Source organism: Emydura macquarii, unplaced genomic scaffold, assembly GCF_026122565.2.
Source record: "Emydura macquarii macquarii isolate MOO-44397 ecotype Brisbane River unplaced genomic scaffold, CSIRO-AGI_Emac_v2 contig_1353, whole genome shotgun sequence".
NCBI classification, from domain to species: Eukaryota; Metazoa; Chordata; order Testudines; family Chelidae; genus Emydura; species Emydura macquarii.
This window is the reverse complement of record NW_027131490.1, coordinates 1657358-1677730: the sequence shown is the minus strand read 5'-3', so window position 1 is coordinate 1677730 and position 20373 is coordinate 1657358. Positions and strand designations below refer to the sequence as shown.

Sequence of the window (20373 nt, the reverse complement as noted above, 5' to 3'; positions counted from 1 at the left end):
TAGCAGACCTGGTGGTTTGCCGTAATAATGCAAAATAGAACTTACTAAATGTCTGTAACATGAATTTGATTTCCTCTGGAATCTGATTAGAAGTACAAAGAACAATGGGTTGTTAATTATCCACTATATCCATGTGCTTACATACTTCCAATATCCATTGTATCTACAGCAATGGTTCTCAACCCATGGGCCACTTGCGACCCAGTCAGCACAGAGCTGTGACCCGTGTGACATCCTCAGGGCCATACAAGTAGTATACTGTGTAGCTGCGTCCCACGTAACACAAAGAGAGTTGCATATGCGGCCCTCGATGGTAGATAGGTTGAGAACCACTGATCTGCAGTATTACAAAAATCAGGAGTTAGAACACCAAAGAAAACCATGAGATCAGCCCACAGGTGGCGAGACTTTAAAAAGGATAAATCATGTTTCCCAGTCTGTCTTCTAGGTTTTGAACGCCTCTCTATGCACTCTCAGGTGGATATGATAATTATTCAAACCCTGTATCTAGCAGCAGCAGCAGCTTCACTCCCCAGCCTCTGTTTATCTCCTTCTTGCACTATAGGGAGTTACTATGTATTACACAAACACCCACAGGCAGCTCAATAATTTTGCCAGAGTTGTCTGCAGTTCCCCCTTCCGCCGCTAGAGGCCACTGTGCTGGGAAGCTGCAGCCTTCGCAACTCCCAGGCCCTGAGGGCCCTGTCCTCACATGCGCTGCCAGTGGGGCGGAGTCCCTGGAGCAGGTGCAGCACGTGCCGACCCGCCCAGTCTGGGAGTCCCAGCTCTGCAGCGGCCTCGAGTCAGGGGAGTTAATGGAGGTAGGAGCGTGGGCAGCTTCTCCCTCTTAGGCTGGAGATGGGGTTGCAGGGGGGAAGTGCTGCTGCTGCTGCAGGTGCATGCCTGGGGGGTGGACTGGGGCTGCGGGGGAGGGAGAGGTGGGCAGGGCAGGTTAGTGGAAGGTGCAGTCGGGGCAAAGTGCCCAGAGAGCTGGGGCGGCCTGTGGGAGTCAGAGGGAGCAGTAGAGGAGCTGGCAGGCAGGGGAAGTTTCAGCCCGTTCATCTCCTGGGTGCTTAACTGACCGAATGACTCCCACTCATGCTTTTCAGCTTATTCTCTTGTCCTCAGTGTACCTCTGTTTTCCTCTGTCTGGAGAAGCCGGAGTAGCTGCTGCTCCCTCCTGAAAACACAGGGCTGGGGGAGCACAAGCTCAGAGCAGCCAATGTGGAGAGTGAAAATCCCTCAAGGCTGCTTGTCCCCATTCAGACCTGTGGGGGTGTGGTGGGGAGAGGGATATGGCACTTGTGGGAGGGCTTGTGTGTGTGTCAGGGAGAGGCGACCAATCTGTGTGAAAAGCTGCGGGCATATACATTTGATGTGGGCTGATGAGTGTGTTCGTATGTTTGTGAGTATAGGGGGTGTATGCATTAACGGTGGGAGGCTCTTTGTTGCATAGTGTGTGTCAGTTGTGGGGATCTACATCAGTTGTGCTTGGGGCTGCACAGGGGGTTCTGCATCCGTTGTGTGTGTGTGTGTGTGTGTATGGAGGGTCTATCAAATTACTGGTGTTGGGTGACAGACTCAAATGGTCTGTGTTTTCATCAGTGGGTGGGCTTCAGTGGAGTGCAGGGCTTCATCAAAAAGATGCTGTTTATTTTTTCCAGTCTAACCTCTGATTATTGTTGCTTCAAGTTAGGCGGCACCTTGAAAGATAACATGGTGATGAGCATAATAGGAATATCTGAGTTGAGAATTCAGTTGAGCTAGTGTTTTGTCATGACAAACTATTAGAACGTTCATGGTGTGGTTGTGCTGTAAATAACAAATGTCACAAATACACAGACAGAACTGCACAAAGTACTGAACTTTGCAGTAAAAAGAGTTTTAAACCATTAACAGAAACAAAACATCACAACAGATGAAAATCAGATACATAAAAAAATACACAAATATAGGCTTTCCCCTGCCTATTTTTGAAAATTAAATATACCTATATATTCTGAAAACTTTCAATGATATTTGTATTTCTGTTACCAACTAGGCTGAAATCTATATTCGCAGACAGCAGAGGGAGCCGTTGCATCTTTTACAGATTATTTAAACAAATTTTCTGTAATGCCAACATAATCCTAATTTAATTTGGTAGGTATTAAAACAAATAAGCAACAAAAACATACAACCTCTCTCCAGACCTCCTTCCATCTTCTTTTAAAACAAACATCACACAGACAAATAGCAGGATCCACGTCCTTCATGTTAAAACTAGTCTTATTGATTAGTACTGTTGCCTGGTCTATTGATTGTGTATTAGTTACCTACCTTTATAGGCTACAGTATTTATGTGTTGTCTGAAACAAGGTGGGTGAGGTAATATCTTTTATTGGACCTACTTCTATTGGTAAGAGAGACAAGCTTTTGACTCCGAGATTATGCAGAGCTCTTCCTCAGGTCTGGGTGTCCCAGCTAAATACAAGGTGGAATAGAATGTTTAGCATAAGGAGATATCACATGTTGTAAGAGACCATTCGCGGTGCAGTGGGCATTTAACACCTCTACAATCATGGGACAAAGGAGGGTAGTCAGTTATAGACTGTTGTAATGAGCCATAAAGCCAGTGTCTTTACTAAGTACATGATTTTTAAAGATTTTCATGCGACAGCTTTTGTTAGCTTTGTTTATGTTTTTGGTGTGATGATTTAGGTTTGTTTTTAGTAGTCTTCTTTTGACTCACCCTGTTTATGTCACAGTAATTTCTTATCCTAAATGCAAAACTTGCCCAGTTACTTTAACCTTCTTTGTTTCTTATATATCTGCACAAACAGGAGATTTTGTCAGTGAAACTTAACTAGAATCCAAGCCAGGTAGTGGTATTGTTTCGACAAAACATACAGTTTATTAACCTTGAAGTGTCACCATTTCAACCACATTGGAATGTATTAGGTTAAAGATTCTTAACTGTAATATCCTCTCAGTCTTGGAGATGGTCCTTCTAGGTCAGGGACAGGCAGAATGGGAAAACTTGTCAATTGGTTTAAACCAGTGGTTCTCAACCAGAGGTACAGGTACCCTTGGGGGTATGCAGAGGTCTTTTAGGGGGTACATCAACTCATCTAGATATTTGCCTACTTTTACAACAGGCTACATAAAAAGCTCTCACAAAGTCCATACAAACTAAAATTTCATATTGACAATGACTTGTTTACACTACTGTATATACTATATATTGAAATGTAAGTACAATATTTATATTCCAGTTGATTTATTTTATAAATATATGGTAAAATGTGAATGTAAGCAATTTTTCAGTAATAATGAGCTGTGACACTTCTGTATTTTTATGTCTGATTTTGTAAGCAAGTAGTTTTTAAGTGAGGTGAAACTTGAGGGTGCACAAGACAAATCAGACTCCTGAAAGGGGTATAGTAGCCTGGAAATGTTGAGAGCCTCTGGTTTAGACTCTATTGGGCCTGTATTGTGGGGAGAGAATTTCAATATCCCAGGATTGTCAATCCAGCACCTTGCCTGAGCCTTATATTTTCTCCTACACCCACATGCATTTTTCAGGTTAGCACCACCTTCTGATAGTTTTGTTGTCATCTTGCTGCTTTTGGGGGGAGAAGTTCCCCAAATGAGAACTGAAATGTTACCTAGTCTTTATTCAGAGGTTTTTAGAAACTAGAGATGGGAAAGACTTAATGATATATGTAGGTTACCAACAATAGTCCATCTTCATGCCAATTCAGGAATGCTCCCTACAGTATATCTTTTAGTGCTTTGAATGCATTTAACTGTTTACGTTTTTCCAGATGCTTAGCCTAATTTTTTTCTTTCCTAATTTCATCCTAATTTCATCATAGTTATATCATCACCTTTTGTCACCCTACATTCCTCTTCCTTTTTAGTGGTTGCACCTTTCCAACATCTGAGTGTAGCTATCATGCTCTCTTCTTACCCTTTCCGCAGGTGGTATGTTCCCTTGGATCTTTGAGTTTGTGGGACACAGTTCTCTGACTGAATCTCAGGAAGTGATGTTGTCAAACTCTTGTGAACTGCACTGTGTTGTTCAGTTCTTGAGCATGGACCAAGCCCTGGAGAGGTTGCACAGTTTATCACCTCTTCTGATCCTTAATGATTATAAATAAAACGGAACCAAGCATAGATTCTTGCCGTACTTTGCTGTACTTCTTCAATGCTTCTTATTGCCAGTTGACATGAACCTTTATTCCACCAGCAGTGGGAGGAAAGGAGACTTTGAAGATATACAAGCAGACTTCCTATCAGGAAGCAAAACTGCTGGAAAAATTCAGAACATTACAGCAATAAAAATGAGTCACACGAAGACTTTGGTGTAATTTGTTTGCTCACTCTTAGATTTCTTTGATATTTGCTCACTATTGATTTTCCTAAGTGCTGAGCATCAGGTGTGCAAATGCTAAGCAGTCTTGCAGCTCTATTGAACTTCAGTAGGAAATACAGGTCCCCCAAAGGGGACCATTGTGATCTAGTGAGACCTCTTGCATAATGCAGGCCATAGGACTTCTCTGAATTAATTTGTGTTTCAAATACAGCCTATCGGGGTGGATAAAAATCTATGGTATTTTTTGAAAAAAAAAATTAAAAACTGGGTTTTTTAATCTAAATCGGATTTGTTTAGATTTAAATTAAATACGTTGTTCTTTTAAAAAATAGAAATATTTAATATTAATTTTTGAAATTACAATAGTTTATGTTAAGGCCTAAACTTACTATAGTATGTTAAAATCCTTTTAAATTCAATATAAAAAATTAAGCAGTACATGTTTGCTACTGAAGTTTTAAAGAATCAAACTAATGAACTGGTAGAAGTTCCTGGCTAAGTACTTGGAACTAAAGTTTGTTGAAGTGCTAAGCCATCTTTTGATAACAGTAGCTTCTTTTGTAGGTACAGAGTTTTTTCTTCATTTCACCGTGTTCAGCTAGTTCCATTCAATTATTAGCTCGTTCAAAGTTAAGAAACTGATTGGGAGTTGAAATAGCAGAAAAGTTTGGGGTTTTTTTCTCATCCAGTCTATGAATGAAAACTAGAACTGTCCAGAAAATGGAAATCCCTTCCTGAGAAAAATTGTGGGATTTTTTTTTTTTTTTTTTTTTTTTTTTCCGAAAAATTTCATCCCAAATTGGGACGAAAAATAAAAAATGTGGTATTTTTCACAGGAGAGGATTTCCAGTAAAATTCTGTTTTGGGAGAAACAACATGGAATGTTTTGGCTAACCATCTGCTTGCCTAAAAAAGTCTTGTCAATTTTGCTTTCTCTCCACCAGCAGAAAGAAATAGTCAGGATCTTCCAGGCAGGCAATTAGGGAGATGTTATTTTGATTTTCTTGATGGAAAAATAAAAATTTTCCCATTAAGGGAAAAAAGGCATTCTCTAATGGAAAATTATGCTGATGGAAAATTCCTGAACAGGTGTAATAAACATGAGGTCTGAGAGGATAATCTACTAGTTCTAAAATCTTGAAGCACATGGTAACCAGAAACAATCAGTTCAACTCACTAATGATAGACAATACTCCCTTTGTTTAATAAATCAATTGGTTTTAAATACAAAACATGTTTTGATAAACTTACTTTTTCCCCTATATATCCTGCCCATTTAAGGTAATTAACTAATAAAAATAATTTAAGCTTGCACAAAAGAGCATTTTAAATTGAATTCCAATTTCCATCCAAGTGCAGGTTAACACACACAAAATTAATCATATTCTAGCCAATAAGAAACCCATCATTCACTGTTTTCTAACATAATACAAATGTAAAATTAAGAATCTGAATAAATGTATGTTAAGCTCTCTAATTGCCTAAACAAATGTGCGTCAGTATAGTGTATCTTCTTGGCTAGCAAAAAAGTACCAAGCAATGAGAATCAGTCTTTCTTTACGGAAATAACTAAAAAGTAAAGTAAATGATTTGAATCAAGTTTTCCTGCTTGCTAATTTAAATTATGATTAAATCGGTGATTTAATCACTTTGATTTAAACCAATCTACTCTGTATCGTATATTTAAAAAAAAATCCAGTCTTGGTTTAAAAATTTCCAGTGATGGAGAATATGCCACAAGTCTTGATAACTTGTTCCAGTGGTTAATTACCCTCACTGTTAAAAACATGTGCCTTATTTCCAGTCTGAATTTGTATAGCTTCAACTTCGAACCATTATGTACTTATAGACTGTGATCAACTGACCCCATAACTTTCCCTTTGATAAGATAAACAGATTGACCCCCTTGTCTCTCTCACTATTGGGCATGTTTAATCATTCTCCTGGCTCTTCTCTGAACCTTAATTTTTGCAAAATCCTTCTTTTATTGTGGATGCCAGAACTGGGCACAGTATTCCAGTAGCAGTTGTACCAGTGCCAAATGTAGAGGTAATATAACTTCCCTACTCCTACTCAGTATTCCTCTAGTTATACATTCAAAGATTGCATTAGCTCTTTGGGTTACAGTGTTACACTGGGAACTCATGTTGATCTGATTTTCTCCCCACCACACCCCCCTCCCAATCCCCAAGTCTTTTTCAGAGTCATTGCTTCCCAGGATAGAGTCTTCCCCTCCTGTAATTATGACCTGCATTTTTGTTCCTATATGTTTGACTTCACATTAGGCCATATTGAAACACAAAAAGTGTCTATTCCTCTTAGCACACCTGTGGATAAGAGGCTTGCCCACATTGTTAGCTTTCATTTCAATGGAGGGCTATAACTTTTAGGGCTCTGCTTTATAACTGATTCCTCTGAATAGAGGGAGCATAAATAGTATTTATATTACTTGTAGTTCTGCTCTTTATTGTGCAACTGCTTCTGGTGGTGTGTTTTGGGATTTATTTAACCACTACAAAGGGAGGAAAGGGACTCTTAAAGATGTGTGGTTTTGTGCCTGAGGATTATGCTCAAATTTTGAAGAACATTGCTTACTTTCTCTGCTTCCCCAAGGTAGTAAAGTTTACTCCCATTAATGGCTGGAATAAGAGTAAAATGGACTGCTAAAGTTGACAACATTTGCATTTCTACATGATTGCATTTTAAAGGACTGAAAAAATCCTTACACAGTTACTGAAAACTGATCTTATGAGAGAAAACACAGAATTTGTGCTTCTGTGGAACAAGGAGAAGTTTAGGGTTATTTCAGAGATAAGTTGCTTCTCTTCCCTTTTGACGTGGGTTGTTATTAATTAATAACTATTATTTTCCGTAGGCAGTGAAAGGGACCGTAATGTTGGCCCATATGGTGCTTTAGCTGCTCAGTTGTGCGGGTGAAGGCAAGAGCAAATCTACCCATAAAATCACAGTATGACTCTACAGTGTGAAAGTGGGAGGCCGCCCTCAATTCCTACCAATCATGATGTCAAGCGTTGGAGAGAGGAGCAATACTACATGGCATGATCCTCTGCAAAGCTGTGACTGATCTTACGCAGTGCTCTGACTCCGTGGCAGAAGAGCCCATCCCGGGGCAATGAGCGAATGGCAGAGCTTCCTGTGCTGCTGTGGCTTGCAGTGGGCATGTGGGGTGGCGTAACCATAGGGCAGCTTGCAGGGGAGTCTTTCTATGCGTCTCGTTAGTCTCCACAGGGTTGTATTTTGGATTCTCATAGGTCCTCAACCTCCCTCCACTCTGTTTTCCAACCTATTCTCTGTCAGCTCTGTGCCTTGCAAATTGCAGCATGCAGACCCAAGGTCTCTAGTTTTTCTGTTAATTTGTTAGCCTCCACATACTTTATACAGAAGTAAAACATGGAGCGCTATTCTTTTCTACAAACTGAACACATGCACTTTGAGCCTTATCTTGCATTTCCTTACATGCCCAGAACTCAGTGGGAGCTTTGAGTTCACAAGAAATCAGGGATCAAGCCATCTGCTCTTGAACCAAATAGCTTTGCTTTCAAAGGTGTAATCCAGGGACAGAGAGCCACACCAAGCGGGCCTGGATTACAAAGGGTATGTCTGTACTATGGTAAAAAGTGTATATTAAAATACGTTGCCTAACGTGTTTGAACTAATGTGTTCTAAAATCCTAGTGTAGACAGGGCAAGTTGTATTTTAACGTATTTTAGCTGGTCCAGAGGAGAATTTAGGGTTAAAATACATGCAAGTAAGGGTCACAGCAAATTCCCAAGGGTGCAAAATTAGGGCTATCATGGCTGCTGCTGCCTTCACTTATGCTTTTTAAACGTGTTAAATAATTTGGAGAAACGGAGCGTTTAAATGAAAAAATAGTGAGGGGAAAAAGTTGCTTAGAAAAGAGCCCTAGTATACAACCCCTGAATGTTGCATATATATACAAGAAACTTGGTTTGTGTACATGTTCTTTCTGAATTACCTAAAGACCCATTAGCTTCTCTGTCTTGTTTATACTTCTTTCCGGTCTTCATTTACGTACCACGTTAACAGCTAAGTTAGAAACAAAAAAGTGAGTGTTCATAAAGAGTCTGATCCAGTCAGTCAAAAACTTCTTTTCAGTGTGGTTTGAATGTGGCACAAAATGACAAGAGTGAAAAAACCTTAGGATCCATTTCAATAGAATATCCATTTTTGTCAGTGAAGGTAGACTGGGCTATTAATTATCAAATTGCTGTGCAAATGAGGCTATTTAAGTAAGTGGGGCAGTTAGTGTGAAACACTGGGATAAACTCCACTACTCAAAAATCACCCCCAAATAATTTTTAACTAACTAAATCCAATAAATGAAAATCTAGTGCTTGAAGCTGCCTTGAAATTGTTATACACAGATATGCCGTCCAAGTATGCAAAGAACACTTCCTTTACTTATTTATGTATGTGTGAAACTGTGTCCTAGCAATGTTGCCTACATACTGTATCACCAATGAGAAAAAAATACAGTACAACAATATATTGCAAGTAGTGTAGGCTGTTACATGCTATGAACATGTCATTTTGATTTTACATAGCATAATTATGGTGCACAACTTAGTATAGTCCGATTTTATATTTTATGCAGAACATACTGTTCCTTTTTCTAATATTACTCGTTGAATGGATGAGTTCTTTGTTACCCCAACCAGCTGCAGCATAAGAAATATCAACTGAAGAATATTCACATTTTATATTTACATAATGATAATCTAGTTTCACAATATAACAACACATGCAACTTCCTAGTGTGACTGGTTTAATGTACAAATTGTCTACAAGTGGAATTCAGTAATATAGTAATAAGATTATATATATTTATGCAGATTTGAAAAGATTTAGTAAGTATAACTTTGCCTTACTAAACATTATCATTTAACATTTCTCAATTTCACAGAAATATTTCACTCATACAATGCTTTTCATCCATGCACTTTAGAGACTATACATATACAAGAATAAGTTGACTTCTCACTGAAATGCAGCCACTGCCAGGGAGGCAGAGAAAAGGGACAATTTTTAGACTGTTTTATTTTTAAGAACACACGTAGCTTTTTTATTTTAAAGATACAATGTGCCAACTATTTCATCTCCAGTCATGTTTAGCTTTCTTGAAGCAGGGATTTAAATCACTATTAGCAGGAATATCTGTGGTTTTTTGAGAGATGGAAATATGGGTTCAATCCTGTAGTGCTTACTTGCAAAAAATGAAGGATATGTCTATACTTCGGAGACTGTGCCGGCATAGCCACGTCACTGTAGTTATGCTGACATAACCTCATTGTATAGATGCAGCATACATGGATAGAAGGTATTTTTTCCAACAGCGTGGGAACTGTACCTCCTTGAATCATGGTAACTAGGTCGACGGAAGCATTCTTCCATCAACACAGTTGCATCTAGGATGGGAGTTAGGTAGGTATAGCTAGGTTGGTTGGGGTATGTTTTTTCACACCTGTGACCCAAATAGCTATGTCGACTTAACTTTTAAGTATAGTCCAGATCTAAGTAAAGACTACAGATTAATACTTTTAGAATAGATCAGATACAAGCTCTAACTTTAGAATTTTGATCCTTAGACTAAAATTAGCAGAATCACAATGGCACAGTACCACTATCAGTTCCTCACTTGAATAGACTGTTGGCAAATAGCATATACTGCACAGCCAAAGGTGACATAACAATTGGTAATTATCACACATATTAATTAAAGATGGATTTTATATTACGTTTCTTTGAATGTTTATATCACAGCAATTGTTGCATAATTTAGAAACCTAACAAAGCATAAAAGTCAACAGATAACGGTTCTTTAAATTTTAAAACAATAATTTTATTAACAGTTTACAATAAATTCTGGAGCCATCAATTCTCAATATAAAAGTTGGAGCACGTTTTCTATCTCAGCCATTTGACAGCTTCCAACAGTTGGAGACATGAAACATGAAGTATTTATTTTTCATATCGCCTCAGTTTCCAACCAACAATCTAGCAAGAGGAAGTTTAACATACTAATCTAAAAATTTAAAAGAGATGAAATTATCCAGAAAGGGTAAACATTTCTGAAAGTATGGATTCTAAAGTTTTAAAGTGTGGTGACTTGATTTTGGGCCAGATGTCTCCCTGCTGTAAGTCTAGGGACTGCAACGCAGTTACATCAGGGATGGATTTGGCCCTCACTGTTTTTTTGTTTTACAAATGGGATTTTGTTTCATCTGGGAGGCTATGAGGCAAAATCCATTTGTAAACAATTGGTGAGTCAAGAGATAGTGACTAAGAAATTAGCAGAGTTGTGAGATGATGTCACAGTGAAACCCAAACCATGCGAAACTTGCCTGGTTTCATGCTTTGCAAGCAATTAGAATCACAGGTCAAATTTGCTGAAAGGTTTTTGAAGCTGGGGTCAGTTTTATATGTTTTACACGGAAATAATGCAACTCTGTGGTTTTGTATAGCTTGTACCTTGTATAGGAAACAGGGGAAACTCTGGTTTTCCTCGTTGTGCTTTGAGATTCATTTGAACTAGAAACTTGAGGTGTGTGCAAGCCCTCAAGAGCTAAACTGAAGAGAACCTTCATGTGAACCTATGAGTTGGAATGGCTATATTGTAACATACTGGCTTTGTGTTGGTGATAACACCCCCTTGTGTCTGGCCTACAGGAAAGATATGGGCCTTATTACTAGCAGTAGCCAAGGGAGTTGTTCTTCAGGTGGTAAAGGACTGTGTTTTAGCAGCTAAAGGACCAGGATACTCGTTCCAGCGCCTTCTGTTTTTGTGCTTTATTTAATAATTGTCTGTTCTGTACAACATACGCATTCATTAGTGTTTCACACAGCTCCAGAACTAAGTTTACTATCAATGTGTTAAAAAGAAAGAAAGAAATCTCTACCTAATATTCATTATCCTCTTCATAATCTTCCCCTGCAGTCGCAGCTTCCAGTGCTGCAAGAGCTTCTGCCACCTCTGCGTCCTCCTCCTCCTCCTCCTCAATTTTTCCATTAATTTCTTTATGGTTAATGTGTTTTGCTTCTTGTGCTTCTGTTATGAGGCCCTCAGATGCAGTACCATCAGGCATGTCCTCTTTGACACATACATTTACAGACTCAATTTTAAGAGCTTTGTCCAATGAATCATAATTTTCCTTCATGTGCAAAGGCAGGCTTAGGTCAGGGTCCTTATTTATCCCTATAGACTCTGCATTTTGGTCTGAATGTGTGTAATTGTCTGAAAAAGTATCCTTTTCAAAAGTATTATAGTTTCTGGTTTGGCTACCATGTTGAGGATAATTCATGTCTGGTAATTGTATGGCATCGTTTTGTGTCTCCAGTATTGCGCTTTCAGTGAGAGAGAGGTTTTCTTCTGCAGACTGCGAGTTCTCATCTAGAGAACTTTCTGGCTCTTCTGAGGCTGGCTTCTTGTGATCACCTTCTTCTGGGTCACTTTCTTTGCCAGACTCATTTGGTTGAGAGAGTCCATTGGTGTAGAGGTCTCTTGTACTGTTGGCTAAAGAAGAACTTGCTGACTGGCTGGAATTTCCATGCGTGGTGGTTTCTTTGATTCGGTTTGCGCTGGGATTAGGAATGGGCTGTGTGCCACTATGGGAATTGACACCATTGATAGCATTGTCAGACTTTTCAACACAGTTTCCGAGGCCTTCCTCATGAAGAGCTGTTCTTCTGTGGTTCCAGAAGGCCTCTGTTGTGCTATTTAACCTGTTTTTATTTTCTGTTCTCTTTAGCTCATCATTTTGCCGTTCATTTTTATGCACCAGAGTTTCACTGTTCTGATGGCCTTTGAATTTATTGCTGTCTTGCTTGTCTGGTTTGTAATTGTTTACTTCATTGATGTGTCTTGGGGATTGTACTTCTTCTGGATCAAAGATATAGCTGGGGAAGGGAGAATTTTACCAGTTAATATTTTCTCTGTTTTAGAAATTGAAAGCAGATTAATCTCAACAGGTCAAAGTTGGGTGTAAATAACTAAAAGAACTATGCCCCACCTACAGTATTGTGTACTAAACATAAAATGCACATGCTTAGTTGTGGTCATTTGCTCAAGAGACTGAATGCTACAGGACAATTAGGCTCCACAGGGGGACAGACAAGCCATGGAGTGCCTCACTGGGTATGTCTCAGCCACAGGACAAGAAGTGCTTCCACCTTATAACAAGACAGTTGTTCCCTACCTTTATCCCCCGGGGCTCGATTAGCAGGTGGGCTCTCCCGTATGTGTTCTCTGTGACCATGTCCTGACTCAACTGCCATCATCTCTCTCTTCTTCTAGCCATTTTCTCTCACGTCTCTTTTCTGTTACCCCTCTCTTTTTATTTTTTCTTTTAATTTTTTGTATCCCCTGGCCCCTTTTTCATTTCTTATTTGTTATTGCTCTGACACATGGTTTTTCTCTTTATTTTTCTTCATAGTGCCCTTTCTCTCTCTGTCTTTTCTGGTAGTTCCCATTTCCTTCCCCATTCCCTCACTCACCATGGTGATAGGGATGGCATCCACATACGGCTGAGGGGAGCATTGAGAAGCTTGGGCTGGCAGGCTGTCTAAATTGAAATCCCTTCACCGTGGCACCCGCTCTCAAAGCTGGTTATGGTAAAAGCTACAGAGGGAGCAGGGATAGAAGGCGGGGGATTTTGTGTGGCCATCTCTTCACTAGCAGCCGATGTGCAGCACATTTTCAATGTTTAGCAGATGGTGAATCCTGCAAGTTTTCTCACTGAACTAGTCTGGCTTCTTGCCATGCAGGTGGGAAAACACTACAGTAAGAATTAGCCTCCATTGCTACGCAGCTTCTGTAGGCTAGCAGCTACAGAGATGAAACTCAACTAAAATAAACCAACATGAAGTGTTCAGGAAATCAGCATTTCTGGGTTCCAAAATGCGTTACTTGATCCAAACTCTAAATTCCTGGATTATTCGCAACACGGTAAATATCCTTAACCTAAAGGACAAATGCAGGTAAGAATGGATTTATTTTTAAAAAGCTTTTCTTTTATGCCAATTCCCAGCACCATTCATTCTGCTGTACCTTTGTATCATTTTACAGCACCTGCACCCCATCTGGATTACTCTTTGTTAACATCTGAAAAGAGAGAGAGAAGGCAAGGGAAAAGAAAAATGAGTGATGAATTATTTCATACAAATATTAAATGAATAAATGGTGGTTGCACAGAAAATGAGTCTCCTGTTCTGAAAGATTCCACTGGTTGGAGAGAGATTCCCTGTGCTTAGCAATGGGGAATACTGCTGGAATTGCTAACACCTCTTGTAGAGAAGTAACTTATTCAGCGTAACCAGTATTCCACCAGAATAAATTCTTCAGTGGCAGTTTGACTAGAAATAGCAAACTGTTGTATGTAACTTGCTTTTTGTACATAGCATCTCACCACAGACAACAAAAAAGCGTGCGGAGTATCTCCTGTGAGGTACTTGATACCCTCAAATCCTATTGACAGCCCAACCCTTCATTATGATCAGAATCAGCATGTTGGTTTGTCACAATGGTAATCTTGTGTTTAGAGATGTGCCAAAAGCCAAAATCCAGATCTGAACATTACAGAAGTGTGGGAAAATTTGATTCTCAATTTTATGGCTTGGGCCCATCTCTACTTGGGTTAGTGGAGCCAGGGCCCTTTGAAATCATTCTGCACTAATGGAATTTCTATCCATCACTAGTCGGCATGCCCAGTCTCTCTTGACATTTGAGCCTGACAGAACTGTTACCCCTTTGTCCAGCAGTAGCAGATCAATTTCCCATTTAGGACAGAAATTGGTGATACTGGATCAGGGTATTTTCTAGTGCCATTGATTTAATTTATTTACACAATGTACAAAAATCTTGTTTATTTTGGACAGAAGTGGTACAATTCCACTTGCAGAAATTTGAATTAAAACACCAGCATCAAAAAACCTCTCCCTTCTGTTTCCTATGGTGCCAGTACTGAATCTGGCATAAAAACTGAGAAGAGAGGGAATGACTGACACACACACACATACACACTCTTCCGCCCCTCCCCCCCCATGTAGGTTAGAACAGCACATAGGGCTCCACTGAATTGTGGACTGGTTGTGATGGACCCCTATGATACATTCCAGCAGCAGCTGATAGGCAAAGCATAACTGGTCACACTCCTTCCTTCCATTACTCTGCCTCCGAGACCCTATCGGCATGTCTTCTGCAACAGAAACTCCTGCAGGGGATAGCACAGAACCAGTTATTTTGGCTCTGTGGATGTCAGGAAGGCCCTCTATGCCGGTATGGTCTTATAGCTGGTTTACTGCCACTTTATACCAGTTCAGCAATGAAATCCCATCTCTTTGTTCCTCAGTTGCTGTCTTCTTGCTTTCAGCATGCTATATCTTCCTTTCCTGACCTGTTCCTTTCACCAGGGAAGTCCCTTATCCCAAAGTCACTAGCCTTTGGCTGTATAGAGGTAGAGACGGGTCTTGGCTCTGACCCTCCTTCGCAGCTGTTCTGCAATGTAAAGGAATTCAGGTATGTTTGACTAGATCCTGTGTCCATTGGAGCTGGCTCCTCTGATAGTCAGGCTTCATCCAGAAAAAATAGAGTGCTTAATCCAGTAAATCCCTGGTTTAATTTAAGGTGTAATGATAAACTGATTCAGTTTAGCAAGCCCCTGTGTGGACATACTGATTTCAGTTTTAAGAGTGGCTTGTTTTAATTTAGCTTAAACCTGTTCTTAATCGACTTAAGCTAACCCAAAGTAAGCCTGCTACAGTGAAACTAGTGTCCTTGTGGCCTTTGGCATTGGTTAACTAAATCAGTTTAAAATTCACACATTCAGTTAAACCATTACAACTCTGTGTGTACACAAGTCCTGAGCTCTGTCCAGTGGCGTACCGAGGGGAGATGGGGGAGGGTGGCCATGCCCCCAAGCGCCAGCCTGGGGAGGGTGTGCCGACCAGGCCCTCCTCCTTGGAGCTGCCCCCTGTTGCAGGCAGCCAGGGTGTAGTCCTGGCCCCTCCGCCCTTGCACTGGGCACCAGGAAGGAGCCATGGGGACCAGAGTCCGTAACACCCCCCCACCACCACCGGGCAACCCCCACCACTCCCACAGCGGGGGAAGATGGGAAACAGGCGCGCAGACATCCCCTGCCCCCCACGGGGCACTGCTGCCACTGCTGCTGCCGCCACCAATGGGGGTGAGAGGGGGAGAACGGGACACGGGCCCACAGACACACCACACCCTCCGCGCGGCGCTGCCACCGATGCAGGGGGGCCCGCAAATGTAAGTATGGCCCTCGGGCGCCGGAAACACAGGGTATGCCACTGGCTCTGTCACTGCAGTTAGCCCTCTTGAGGGAGCTTGGCCCAGACCCTCTAGTTTTAACACTTTTTATGATGTTTCTCATTGGGTGCTGATATCAGTAATTCATATCATGTACTCTATTAAAATCTTTTTCCATAAAAATAGTGGCTTTTAACCATACCTAAAGTGCTGATAACTTTATTTGATTTAGTTGTAAAGCAGCCTGAGACGTGTTGTAGAAAGATATTAGAAATGCAATTACTTCTGTCATTTCTGTAAGAGCACTTTCCATGATTTTACACTATAAGAGTATCTGAATTCTCTCTGCATTTATTCTTAGGTTTTTCAAGCTGATAGTTACAAACATTTGTATTTGTCCTCGTGTATGAATAAACTAATGTTTATGGGAAGTATTTTGTACTGCATTCTTTTGTAAATAATTCTCAGCATTGAAGTAGGAATACAGTATTTTAAAATGTCAGTGTTTCAGGTTTTATTTTTTCTAGGTTTATAGCAAATTTCAGAACTAGGATTGCAAATCTTATACAATGAAAGGTATATTTTAGTCCTATTTATTTAGTATTAGACATCTCACTATTAAAATTTCAGTACTCACCTTACTTAAAAGTGCCACAGATGTGTACAGTGTTTTACAAAACACACAGTTTGATACGTCCCCATCCATACCAAGTTACAATTTGAACCAAACGAATACTTTGCAGACTATCAGAGGTTTGGAGCAGACAGCCATAGTCTATCAGCAATCAGAGTGCACAACTTTGTTTTCAGAAGAGATTTCCATTCAGAGAGATAGGAGGATTGTCACAAATGAAGGAGATGGCTCTTCAAAGGTTAGGGGAAAGCAAAGAAAAAAAGGCAGAGAGAAATGAGTCACAGAAAGCGACACAAAACTAATATTGAGGAGACTGTGGTATCTGAGAACAAGTGTAGGATACAGGAATCAGAGCCAGCCTCAGGGCAACCTAATGAGTGCAGCTGGCCTGTAGTAGGCTGCCTGATTGTCTACATGGACTGATTTGTAGGAAGAGTCAGCAGACCAGCTGTTAAGCCTAGCAGCAGCAGTTCAGTGGTGCTCAAAGCATTCATCCACAGTTGCGATAGCTCCTGCACCTGCTTCTTCCCAGTGCTGCTACTGCCTTGTTCCATCTTCGGTCCCAGCCCTTGTGCTGCCTCGGTCCTAGCCTGGCCTCCGCCTTCCCTCACTCCACATAACCTGGCTCTGATCCTAGGCTCCAATTCCTGATTTCTGACCTTTGGTTTCTGACCCTTGACTCTGGCATCTGGCCTCTGACTCTGCTTCTGACTCTTGACTCTGATTCCTGACTTCGGCTCCAACCATTAGGTACGACTTTCCACGTCCTAGTCACTGACAGTTTGAGCAGCCTCAAACCCACCAACAATAAAGAAACTGGAGATGATATGGCTAGCATGGACCTACATGGACCCTCTTTGACAGAGAGCAGGAGCCCTCCAGACCTTATAGGCCCAGGTGGCACCTGCAGGTGCAGAATGCTGTCCTGCCATGCCTCCAGCTCTGACCCAAACGCCCCCATCTGACAAGATGGATGGGGATCATAACACATTTTGTGGATTCCTAACTCTGTATCTGCTTCTATTTCTGCTATGCTGGCTCCATTGACTAAGCCTGCGTGGGATTGATTATCAGCCTGCTCACGGGAGAGTCGCTGGCTTGGACGTCTCTACTCCTGGAAGAATCAAGCCCAACTCAGGCAATTTCACAAAATTTCAGTTTCATGGATCTGGATCTCAGGCACATTTTGCCTGAGCACAAAAGATCCCCCACCCACTGAAAGGATACCCTGAGTTAGTGAAGTCCATAGGCAGATCATTGTTTCATCAGGACCAGTCACCCACCAGATGGCTCCCTTAGAGATAACTACACTTTGAGGCCACTGAGAAATCCTCCAGTTCGGGCTAATTTGTGCACCACATTCATCAGTTATCTTTGGCATCCTTTGGCTCATCACCCAAGACCTGTGCATCTGCTTGCAGTCAGGCATGGTATGGTTCAATGCCCTGTTTTGCTGACTCCTGTTTTCTGAGAGCTGACCCAGGACCAGCAACCCTTTGCAGCTTACTTGGTTCCGCCAAAGAATTGAGAGAGGCAAAGAAAGGATCCAAAGGTGACCCCAATGCTCTCCCTTCCCCACAGTTCGAGGAATTTCTGTTAAATATCAACACCATGTCAACATGTTAGACAAAAAGAAAGCTGACACCCTACCGCCCCATTGAAGCTATGACTGCCACATCAACCTCCAGCCAGGAGCAGAAGTTCCATTCAGGTGCATTTACTTCCTCTCCAAAACCAAACTATAGACATTTAATAGTTATCTCGAGGAAAACCTGCCAAAGGGGTTCATTTGCCTTTCTTATGTCCCCAAGAGATGGGCTGGTGGTCTTTGTGGTGAAGAAAGACAGCTCCCTTTGGCCTTGTGGGAACAACTAAGCTCTGAACAAGATTACCATCTCAAACTGGTACCTCTTATGGTTTATTTATGTGCTCTTTAAAAGACTCTGCTCTGCCAAGTTCTCCACAAATTTGGATCTCCTTGAAGCTTATAACCTGTTCAGAATTCAGGAACGAGATGAATGGGAAGACCACCTTCCACTTTGAATATTAGGTCATGCTGTTTGAGTTGAACAAAGCCTTGGTAATCTTCCAGCATTTAATAAGTGATATCTTTAGGGACATACTGGACCAATTTGTGATCCTTTACCTGGTTCCTTGGAATCATAGAAGATTAGGGTTGGAAGGGACCTCAGGAGGTTATGTAGTCCAACTCCCTGTTCAAAGGAGAACCAACCCCAATTAAATCATCACAGCCATGGCTTTGTCAATCCACACCTTAAAAACCTCTAAGGAAGTTGATTCCACCACCTCCCTAGGTAACCCATTTCAGTGATTCACCATCCTCCTAGTGAAAAACTTTTTCCTAATCTCCAGCCTAGACCTCCCCCCCACTGTAACTTGATACCACTGCTCCTAGTTCTGTCATCTACTACCACTGAGAACAGCCTAGTTCCATCCTCCCTGGAACCTCCTTTCAGGTAGTTAAAGGCTGCCATCAAATTCCCCCTTGTTCTTCTCTTCTGCAGATTAAATAAGCCTAGTTCCTTCAGCCTCTCTTCATAAGTAATGCATTTCAGCCCCCTGATCATTTTTGTTGCCCTCTGCTGGACTCTCTCCAATTTGTCCATATCCTTTCTGTAGTGGGGGCCCAAAACTGGATATAGTACTCCAAATGAGGCCTCACCGGTGCCAAATAGAGGGGAATAATCACTTCCCTCAAATCTGCTGGCAATGCTTCTACTAATGCAGCCCAATATGCCATTAGCCTTTTTTGGCAATAAGGGCACACTGTTGACTTGTGCCCAGCTTCTTGTCCACTGTAACCCTCAGGTCCTTTTCTGCCGAACTGCTGCCTAGCCAGTTGGTCCCCAGTCTGTAGCAATGCACAGGATTCTTCCATCCTAAGTGCAGGTCTCTGCACTTCTCCTTGTTGAATCATCAGATTTCTTTTGGCCCAGTCCTCTGATTTATCTAGGTCACTCTGTATCCTATCCCTGCCATCCACCGCATCTACCACTCCCACCCACTTAGTGTCTTCTGCAAACTTGTTGAGGGTGCAATCCACTCCATCCTCCAGATCATTAATGAAGATGTTGAACAATACCGGCCCCAGCACCAACCCCTGGGGCACTCCTCTTGTTTCCGGATGCCAACTAGACATGGAGCCATTGATCCCTACCCATTTAGCCCAATGATCTAGCCAGCTTTCTATCCATTTTATAGTCTATTTATCCAACCCATACTTCTTTAACTCACTGATAAGAATATTGTGGGAGATCATATCAAAAGCTTTGCTAAAGTCCAGGTATATCACGTCCACCGCTTTCCCCACATCCACAGAGTCATAGAAGGCAATCAGGTTGGTCAGTCATGACTTGCCCTTGGTGAATCCATGCTTCAAGGAATTGAGGTGAGGCTGACCAGTCTGTAGTACCCTGGATCCTCCTCCTTCCCTTTTTTGAAGATGGGCACTATATTTGCCTTTTTTCAGTCATCTGGGACCTCCCCCAGTCGCTATGAGTTTTCAAAGATAATGGCCAATGGTTCTGCAGTCACATCAGCCAACTCCCTCAGCACCCTCGGATGCATTGCATCCAGCCCCATGGACTTGTGCATGTCCAGCCTTTCTAAATAGTCCTGAACCTGTTCTTTCAGCACCGAGGGCTGCTCACCTTCTCCCCATTCTGTGCTGCGCAGTGAAATAGTCTGGTAGCTGACCTCCTCTGTGAAGACAGAGGCAAAAAAAAAAAAACATTGAGTACTTCAGCTTTCTTGTTTTCTCTCAAATTCAGGACCTCTCTGATCATTACGTGCAGACTGTTTGGCGAGACTCCACCAAAACCACCTCTACGCGAAGCTTGAGAAATGCAAGTTCAATTAAAAATGCAGTGGAATTCTTGGGATATATTATCTCTCCTGAGTGACTTACCATGGACCCGTGCAAGGTGATGACAATATTCAATTGGACTGCACCTAAGGATGAATGCAGGGTGCAGCAATTTCTGGGGTTCACCAATTTCTACAGGTGATTTATTAAAGGATTCTCTATCCTGGTTTCACCCAAAATGGCACTCCTTG

General features: G+C 41.5%; 1 protein-coding gene and 1 long non-coding RNA gene across 3 annotated transcripts in view; one reads left to right on the top strand and one right to left on the bottom strand.

Moving 5' to 3' along the window:
- Positions 1-725: 725 nt before the first annotated feature.
- LOC137155379 (uncharacterized) lies at positions 726-13617 on the top strand. The gene is made up of 3 exons (XR_010920448.1): positions 726-821; positions 13160-13372; positions 13461-13617. It is a non-coding gene; the product is annotated as an uncharacterized lncRNA (long non-coding RNA).
- CUNH4orf19 (chromosome unknown C4orf19 homolog) overlaps positions 9335-20373 on the bottom strand; it is a 58427-nt gene continuing 47388 nt past the window's right edge. For both annotated transcript variants that reach the window (XM_067551576.1, XM_067551577.1), the window contains exons 4-5: positions 13443-13496; positions 9335-12292 (exon numbers count right to left, since the gene is read on the bottom strand). In XM_067551576.1, coding sequence (XP_067407677.1) covers positions 11296-12292; positions 13443-13474 — 1029 coding nt within the window. In that variant the 5' untranslated portion in view covers positions 13475-13496 and the 3' untranslated portion in view covers positions 9335-11295. The remainder of the gene's footprint in view (positions 12293-13442; positions 13497-20373) is intronic.